This window comes from Scophthalmus maximus, chromosome 10 (assembly GCF_022379125.1).
Source record: "Scophthalmus maximus strain ysfricsl-2021 chromosome 10, ASM2237912v1, whole genome shotgun sequence".
Classification (NCBI taxonomy): domain Eukaryota; kingdom Metazoa; phylum Chordata; class Actinopteri; order Pleuronectiformes; family Scophthalmidae; genus Scophthalmus; species Scophthalmus maximus.
This window is the reverse complement of record NC_061524.1, coordinates 1,260,237-1,270,000: the sequence shown is the minus strand read 5'-3', so window position 1 is coordinate 1,270,000 and position 9,764 is coordinate 1,260,237. Positions and strand designations below refer to the sequence as shown.

At 48.5% G+C, this 9,764-nt stretch overlaps 1 protein-coding gene across 4 annotated transcripts in view; it reads left to right on the top strand.

Annotated features, from left to right (window-relative positions):
- Positions 1-9,189, top strand: part of atrnl1a (attractin-like 1a) — a 148,908-nt gene extending 139,719 nt beyond the window's left edge. For 3 of the 4 annotated variants that reach the window (XM_035605647.2, XM_035605644.2, XM_035605651.2), the window contains one exon: positions 7,997-9,189. In XM_035605647.2, coding sequence (XP_035461540.2) covers positions 7,997-8,118 — 122 coding nt within the window. In that variant the 3' untranslated portion in view covers positions 8,119-9,189. Of the gene's footprint in view, positions 1-5,148; positions 7,510-7,996 lie in introns of those variants that run through there. The other variant, XM_035605646.2, reaches the window with a different exon arrangement.
- The last annotated feature ends 575 nt before the right edge of the window (positions 9,190-9,764 follow it).

Here is a 9,764-nt window from a genome sequence, read left to right as displayed (position 1 = left end):
AGCGATGCTTCCCCACCAGACTCCATCTTCTCTCCCTGCAGCTCGTCTTCCACTTCAATCCATCTCTTGTGTGTTCCTCTTCCCCCTGCAGCTTCTGGTTGTTTTGGTTTTTTTTTGGGGGGGGGGGGCTGCTGCCAGTTTGTCCGTGGGTAGTTCTGCTCTTTGTGAAGTGGACGTTGTAGCTGCAGCAGGTGTGAGAAGCCTCTGCTCCTCCAGGCAGGAAGCAGAACGGCTTGAACACAACGAGAAGCTGACGGAGGAAGACGAGCGCAGCAGACGGAAAGAGAACGAATCATTCTCGAGCTGGAAGGAGCTTTTTTATTAAAATGAGGCAACAGTCTGACACGGGGCGGAGGGGGGGGGGGACTGGAGATTAGAGAAAATGAACGTTGTGCCTCCCCCACAGGTAATTATCATGACTACGGGGGAAAAACCTTTCATAGGAAGTGTGATCATGTAATAATGTTCAGCTCATGGTGAACCTCTTACACTGACGTGGTCGTTGCTCGTGACGAGGTCACAGGAAGTGCAACTGTGTCGTCTCTCCTGGGACTCGTCGTCGTCGTGGTCGTGGTGGTCGTGGTCGTCGTTGTCGTGGTCGTCGTGGTCGTGGTCGTGGTCGTGGTCGTCGTGGTCGTCGTCGTCGTGGTCGTCGTCGTCGTGGTCGTCGTCGTCGTCGTGGTCGTCGTCGTGGTCGTCGTCGTGGTCGTCGTCGTGGTCGTGGTCTTCGTCGTGGTCGTCGTCGTGGTCGTCGTCGTCGTCGTCGTCGTCGTCGTGGTCGTCGTCGTGGTCGTCGTCGTGGTCGTGGTCTTCGTCGTGGTCTTCGTCGTCGTGGTCGTGGTCGTCGTCGTCGTCGTGGTCATCGTGGTCGTGGTCGTGGTGGTCGTCGTCATGGTCGTCGTCGTGATCGTGGTCGTCGTCGTTGTCGTGGTCATGGTCGTCGTCGTCGTCATGGTCGTCGTCGTGGTCGTCGTGGTCATCGTCGTGATCGTGGTCGTCGTCGTGATCGTGGTCGTCGTCGTCATGGTCGTCGTCGTGGTCGTCGTGGTCATCGTCGTGATCGTGGTCGTCGTCGTGATCGTGGTCGTGGTCGTCGTCGTGGTCGTCGTGGTCATCGTCGTGATCGTGGTCGTCGTCGTGATCGTCGTCGTCGTGGTCGTCGTCGTGGTCGTCGTCGTGGTCGTGGTCGTCGTCGTCGTGATCGTGGTCGTCGTGATCGTGGTCGTCGTCGTCGTGATCGTGGTCGTGGTCGTCGTCGTCGTCGTGATCGTGGTCGTCGTGGTCGTGGTCGTCGTCGTCGTCGTCGTCGTCGTGGTCGTCGTCGTCGTGGTCGTCGTGGTCGTGGTCGTGGTGCCTCCCGGAAACGCTCCTGTTGGTGGGAACTTGTCGGGTGAATCTCCTCCTCACAGAGAAACCAGACCCGAGTCAAGAGTTGAATCTGGAGGGACGCTCGGAAAACACGGGGAAAAACACTAAACAAACCCTGGACCGTCGCCACGACGTCAGGACTGAACGGCGCTGCGATTCCAGGCGACCAAGCTGCGGATCGGATTAAGTTCAAATGGTTTGAACAACAGATGGATTTGTCAGAGGTTTAAAGCCCTGGAGCACTTCACGTCGTCGCCTCCTCAGACCAGCAGACGAATCATTGTCTAAGAAACCGGGGTCCAATGAGACGCTCGGCGGTTCCCGTCAGACGTCTCTCTGGGGACGTCCAGGTCGTTTCTTCTCTGTAAATCAATGAAACAGGCGGCGTCATAAGCCTGAAGTCGATGCTTGTTAGTGTGTGTGTGTGTGTGTGTGTGTGTGTGTGTGTGTGTGTGTGTGTGTGTGTGTGTGTGTGTGTGTGTGTGTGTGGTGATCAGAGAGTTCACACGTACTAACACGAGCGATGACGCATCAGAGCACGATCAGTAAACAACACGATAAAACTTCAAAAACACCAACAAAAAAAGTAAAAGAAAAACCCTTGCCCACCCATCCTCCATCCTCCATCCTCCATCCTCCCCCTCCTCTCCTCCTCCATCCTCCATCCTCCATCCTCCATCCTCCTCTCCTCCTCCATCCTCCATCCTCCATCCTCCCCCTCCTCTCCTCCTCCATCCTCCATCCTCCTCCATCCTCCATCCTCCATCCTCCCCCTCCTCTCCTCCTCTCCTCCTCCCCTCCTCCCCTCCTCCCCTCCTCCTCCTCCTCCCCTCCTCTCCTCCCCTCCTCCCCTCCTACCCTCCCCCTCCTCCCCCTCCTCTCCTCCTCCCCAGAGACCCCTCGCAGGGTCCGACGGCCGCCCTCCATTGATGTTAGCGTGAAGCCACTGCGGGCTAAGCTCCGCCCACCCCTCAGCGGGAGACACTTCAAGAGGAATCCTGGATGAGCGATCCTCTTTTAGCTCCACACCGTCGTCTCTCTCCGCTCTTTGTTTTCTTCTCGTCCCCGGAGGTGTTACCAGTAACTGACCCTTTATATGTACGAGAGAAAAACACTCAAACGCAGCAGCAGCAGCAGCAGCTTTAGTTTTCAGCTGCATGTATCCACACTCACATTCCTCTTGCTCTGTTCAACACCGCTCTTCTCAGGCCTCAGATCGAGAGAGTGGATTTGTCGACATCTGATCAATGACACGTTGAGTCAGTGAAGATGAAAACATCTGGGCAGGTGTGGCGGACGTGGTCAGACTCGGTGAAAGCATCACAAGTCTCCGTCTCGTTTTCACACTTGAAAGTCCGAAGCATGATCCGGTTAGTTGTGGTGTCACGTTGTCATGTCGCGACGCAATAAAGAACTCTAGTGACAAACCTGCGTCCTGTCGTCATCTCCTACGTGAGGCTGCGTTTCCCTGATACTTGACTCCTATTGGTTCGTAGACGTGCGTCTGACGTCGGCGTGTTGTCGGCTCGGAGGGAAGACTTTAACGTTTTATTTGATCCGGGCCGAGACCACCTCTTTTGACCGGACCACAGCTTCGGTTCATTGTTCCGGGTCGTGGTACGAGGAACCTTTCACGGCGGCCATTTTGGCTCAGACCAAACTGAAAAGTCCGAAGGTCCAGACCAAACAAGGCCTGTGGCGTATGTGTTACCTGTGGCCCACCAGAACCACAGTTAACTCTTTGGTCTGATGTTCTTCCATTGATCACTTCTATTGACTGGTGGAGAGTGAAAGTTCTGTTCACGAGTGACAGGCGGACGGACGGACCGAGGGATCTGCAGGTGGATTCCTTCGCTGTCAGCGGTGAAGCTCCTGTTTTACTTCCAAAGGTCCGTGTGATGTAGATCACGTCATCTGCAAACATTCCGCTTGGACTGACGTGTATGAGTGTGTGAGATCTGGTGCAGCTCCGTCAGATTAGTCCGTGACGAGAGGACAAGCTGCAGACGTGAACGAGGTCTCTGAGCATCATGTGTTCTTCTTCTTCCCTCACAGTGACAGGGATTCTTGATAATTCAACCAGGAAGCTGAGGAACCGCTTGAGGACCACTGAGCGACTGTTTGATTGACAGTCACGTCGGCCTGACGTGACGGACGCAGGAGGAGGAGACATTTTATATTTGTGGTTCCACAGCCTCTTCTTCGCCTCCTGCAGCTGCACTTATTGGATTTCTCTCTCTAAATTGTTTCTTATGAAACGGGACTCAATCAGAGATAATGATGGATTAACGTATCCCCGGCGAGAGACTGTGGGCTGCGTCTCTCAGCTCCTCTCCCGAGCTCAGATTGTGGGTCAATAAGAGACGGAGGCGCAGGAGGATTCACAGCCGCCGGTTCCTCCGCTAATCTGCCTATTCAGCAACAGAGAGAGAGACATGGGAATATCTGAGAGAGAGAGAGAGGGAATACAGGTACCGTAAGATGTCGAAAGTCTTTGTGAGTAAAAATAGAGCAGTGCGAGGGAGAGAGAGAAGAGGAGGCGTTAAAGGGCTAAGAAGTTGGATAAGAGAGATGAGTTGTGCGAGAGGGAGAGAAGTTGGAAACGCATCAGGAGACAGAAAGAGGGAGAGAGATGGTGGAAGTTGTGCAGCGGGCGGTCGTTACAGTTAATGGCGACGCCCCCGACAACCACGGATCCAGATGAGCGTGTCGTCGCGGCGAGGCGGAGGTGATAAGTCGTCGGGTGGTCGCGCTTTGATAAACCCACTCTCCTGGTTTCCTCTGAAGCGACTGAGGGGGAAGTGGAACGCTCAGAAACATAATCCCCTCCACGTCGTCGCCGTCGCCTCCACACGACGCCGCCGGTGTTTGTGGATGGAGGGAGGAGCAGAGGGGCACGTGACACCAACATCTCCGTCTGGTGTCGAAACAGGATCCTGTGGTTTCGTTAACATCCCATGAACCAAACCTGTGACACCGCCGGGGTTTTTAAAATGAACAAATGGAACACGTGCAGAAAAACAGCTGGATGGAAACGAACCGTTTCTCTTCTTAGTTTCTCAGGTTTAACTTTGCATCTTCGTCTTCTCTCAGTCCCGACGAGGCATCGTCACACTTCCACGTCGACCTTCTTCCTAAAGGAGGGAACAGTCAGTGTTGTGATTCCTGGACAGGACATCTTCTCCTTTGATGTGGACAGTTTTGGTCTTTCGCGATTAAAGAAACATCTGGAATCGGCCTCTGATGAATGAGTTGATGAGTGAAGATGGTTCAGACAGATTCAACTCTGATAATTAAATAATTTCATCTTGATAAACTGACAAACTTTTTTGAAAGTGGTACACTGATTCAAGCAGCATGATTTTCATAAGTCAAATAGATAACACACATACTGTTCGTGTTCTTCAGGTATAAATATACAAATACAACACAACTGTCTCACTCTGTAAAGAAAAGTACAAGCTGCTTTTTAAAGTCTTCCTGATTTTACAGATCACATACAAATATGAAGACCTGAGCACGAGGACCAATATGTTGTTTTTGTGTCCGTCATCTGCCACGTTCCATTCCTGACACGCGTCCTGGTTTAGTCGGGATCAGACCTGGATCTGACATTTGAACATCAAAGCCTCCGCAGTCGTGTCGTGTTCACTGGTTCTGGAGAAACTGGAATCAGCTGCTCGCAGATGCAGAAATATTTGAATATCAAAGTGTTGTTGTGTGACTTGACTCTGATTTCTCTTCCTCTGCCGTATATCATTCTTATTATTATTGTTGTAGCGGATTCTAAGCCGAGCCTCATCGAGGGCGAGCGTTGTGTGATGTGAGGAGGTGAACGAGGGCCTGGCGGTGAGCGGCGTCACCGGCTCCTCCCGTCACAGACGTCTTCCAGCTCCGGTCCCAGTTTCCACGTCAGAGCCGAGCCGATGCGTCTTCTCCCGGGGAATTTTGTCTCCTGCTAATGACCCCATTAGTCTATCAGGAGGGGGAACGTGTTTGTGTGTGTGTGTGTGTGTGTGTGTGTGCGTTAATGATGTGTCAACTCACCTGACAGAACAATCACATTAACGCTCCCGGTCGCCACGGCAGCGAACGAGCACTTGCACTCACCTGCAGCATAATTTGATTACTTTTGACCAATTTAATTTTGCAAATGGAGAGAGAGAGTGTTGCGTGTGTGTGTGTGCGTGTGTGTGTGTGTGTGTGTGTGTGTGCGTTCACCCGGGACAATCAACACCATCACGACGGCAGTTTGTCGGAGGTGAGAAGCTGTTTTGATGGAAGAATATTCAGATGTTGTCACGTCAGAAAATCTATTATCTTTTTCCTCGTTTGATTTTCTCTGGACTTTTCTCGCGTTTCTTTTTCCTCTGAGGTTCGAGAACCGCTGGTTTGAATCTGGCGGACATGTTTGTGTGTGTGTGACGAGGAGTTGGACGTCTTGTGGAGATGATTCTTGTGTGATATGAAATATGTGGTGATTCCTCGAGTCCCTCGGCGTCGACCGTCCGTCTGATCGGAGCAGATTAAGTTAGATTGTCTTTTTCTTTACTTTTTGTCTCGTGTCAATCATTTCTTTAACTTTTCTTCTCCTCGACTAAAGTACCCTCAATCATTCCTTCTGCATATTATCCGTCTGGATTATGTTTTTGATGTTTTAAAGCTGCAAATCAGATTTTTTTTTTGACAACTGAACCTCTAGAATTTTATCCCTGAGTGACCGTTATGAAAAAGAAATCGTTACATTACATCCTTGTAAAAATATACAGAAAATTATATTTAACATAACAGAAATTAATAAGACAAGCATGTTCATATTGTCTTACAATAAAATAAAGGACGGATCAATATAAATGCTGAATCAAATGTCTGTTAAACATCCTCAGTTTCTATTATACACAAATTACAATAAGAAGTGAAAAATTGTCCGTCACAATTTCTCATAACTGACGTTCACACATGTTCCGTTGAACAAATCTTCACGTCTGAGAAGATGAAGCCAGGAAGTATTTGACGTTTTGCAGTGTGGGGCCGATCAGCTGTTCACGTCAGAGGCAGATTTGATCAGACAAAAATAAATCATGTAAACGTTTAAATTCATCCAGAAGACAAGTCCAGCTCCCACACACACACACACACACACACACGAGCATCATGAGCCACGTTCCAACAGACCAGGTGCTGTGAGCCAATCAGCTTCCTTCCGTCGTGATGAACGTAGAGCACATGTTGCTGCTGTCGACCTCTACACAGGTGGATGAACACACGTACAGTATTCACAGACACACACACACACACACACTGAGCGGCTGTGTAATCGGCTTTCCCCTTTCCACCCACGGAAAAAAAAGATCACTTGAGTGTGAAATGCTGGAAACGTCCTGCCTCAGAATCACATGGAGAGCTCCGCAGATCTCTGGTGTTTTTGTTTGTTTGGCTCCGGGATTCCTGGCAGAGTGAGCGCTCGCTGTAATGACCGTGCATTGTCAGGCCCGCCGGGTGTCGGGGGGAGAAGACGAGGGGCGAGCTCCAGCTGCCACGACTCCAATCCACATTATCCAACAGCAGCCGCTGCCACGGCAACACAACTCTCTCTCTCCCTCCAACATCCGACACTCCGGTTGTTCTCCAGGAGGTATGACTTCCTGCTGGACGTCGAGGGGAAGCCGGAGTGAAGGGAGACGAGAGGGAGGTGGTAGATTCGTCTCCCGCTGAAGACCGCACAACAACAACGTCGGGGGAGAGGAAACGTTCAGTGGTTGTCTTGACGATGTCGGGAGGATGATGAGCCTCCGCCCGTCACACACCGACTCTGATGCTCAGCTCAGTTCTCACCTTCGTTTACTCGCCTCTTGTTGCTTCGTCCGTCCTTGTTAACACTTGTCAAGATGCATGTAACATCCAAGTGCTGTACACACACACACACACACACACACACACACACACAAACCAACCCTAAGGATTGAATCACTTTGACTCATGTCGACGGGCACAATTATCGACCCTCATCAATACAAGCAGGACATTAATGGCAAATGGCTTTTCAAAACGAAACAGAAGTGGGCTCACGACGGAGCCCTGTGGAACTCCACACTTCACTTCTAAACAATATATATATATATATATATATATATATATATATATACATATATGTTTTAGATATTGCTACGCAGTGAGCAGAATTCTCATTACCAGCTGTATCGATTGAATGTGTGTAAATAGAAAACTAGAAGCTCCACAATTGAACCTTGTGGCACAAAATTACCTCCAAGCAGAACTCTTATTAATTTTACAAAAGCGGTAAGCTTTTTCATTTTTTTAATGGAGACTTAATATTTGATTTGACATCACTCACGTGTTCCGCATGTCATAGGTGGTTTGGTGATGTGAAGTCTCCTCCACTAATGAAGTCGATCCTTGAATTATAAAATCATTTGTAGGGGTCCCACAATGGAACCTTGTGGTACTCCACACGTTTCTGAAGGATGGACCGGTGGTGATTCGTTTGCCTGAACAACGTCACATCTACTCAGTGTCGTGTCCATTGTCTAACAAGACTAACAGGACACTGAGTCAAATGAAAAGACTCTGCAGATGTAATCCTGTCTCTGTTCACTCTCTCCTACAGGCATTGCGATCGCCAGCGCTCTGATAGACACGTCCCAACAGCGAGGGCTGGACTTCAAGGAGCGAGGCCTCGGACTCAAGCAGCGAAAACACACCGTGCACCATCAAGGGACCTGTGTATGAGCCGGAGCAAACACTGTGAACACGTTTGGACGGTCTCCGTGGATCAGTGGACGGAGTGGGGGAAGGATGGAACTCGTGGTCCCTCGCTTATCACGTTTTTCTACGTAAAAGCTTTGGTCAGATATTATCTGCGAGAGCCGGAAGAGTTCTTTGCTCGAGGGTTCTGCCACAGCGACGGAAACAAACACTCGTCTTTCACCGATGAACAAAACTGAACGGCTCCGGACGAAGAGCTGAAATAAAACTCGGACCTTCGGGAGAATCGCTTGAAGCAACGCGGACCTGATTCGTTCGTGTTCGCTGGAGGAGACAGTTTCCTCTGAACGTTTTAAAGACTGTTGTCGTTGATTCGTTACAGATCTTCGTTGAACTACAACAACCTTTTGGATATAACTGTTAAAAACACGTCATTTATATGAATTAAATGTGATTCACGGTTTTTTTTATTCGATGCATCAACAGTTGAAGTTGTACATGTCGATATCTACTCAGGTCCTCTGTAACAGAAAAGGTCTCCTACACATCTGTATATGCACTATAGGTGAAATGCTTTACCAATACATTGGGATATTAATAATATAATAATAATATGCAACTGACCATTCAAATGTAATGTGACCTCGAGGTCGTATCAAACATACTGTACTACTGATGGATTCATATTTAGTTCTTTTCTCTTGACCTCCAGTAAATCCCATACCATATCTCTCTATGTGTAATATTTATTAATTATGTAAATGACAGTAAAAGTAATAATAATTTAGCAAGTTTATGAATGCACAAAGGACTTTCTTTTAAAAACAGACAGGTGTCACGCTTCCAAATCTCCTGGTTTATTTCCATATCAAATATATATTTGTTGTTTTTTTCCTTTTTACCAAATGTGTTAAACCTTCATTAAATATTGTCACTTCACTTTTCCGTCACCTGCACAAACGTCATGTTTGTATGTACGAGTCCGTTTTAACATTTCGTGTCCGTGTGGTTTTGCACCAGTTTGTTGTTGAGACTCGTCCACGTCCTGCACATGAACCATTAAAGCGTTCTGATGCCTCTTCGTACGGTAACCGAGACCGTGTCCTGTGTGTTTGTTCTTACCTTCTGGTATCGATCGTGTTCTCAGGACGTCGACGGGTCGGATGACGAGCTCGGCCAACGCTACCGACTCTGACGTGCAACACGAGACGGACGGAACCTCTAATGAATACTTTGTTCTGAGTTATGTTGAGAATAACACGATTTTATTTGTCATTCTCTTAATGTACGTAAATGAGGGAGGGAAATTTTATTTCTGAAACCTCTCAATACTCGAATGGTTCTGAGCGTCCAACCTCCGCCGAGGCCGAACAATCACACACATGCATGACTGTAGAAATATGAAAGGAAAGAGAATCTAAAAATATTTCAAAAGTTTCCTTCACGGCAGCGCTGGTGTATCGTTCAGGTTCATGCCGATATGAAAACCTTCATTTTTAACAATAAAAGATGTGAATTCATGTTCACATTTTAAAAGTTCCATGGATTTGGTTCCATTAAGTTATTTATAGTGAAGTTTATGGTTAAACTGTCGAACCCTGGATGACATTTGTCTGTCGTTAAGGTTTGACAATGTCAACTTTGGAATTTTTTTATTTGAATGTATCAGC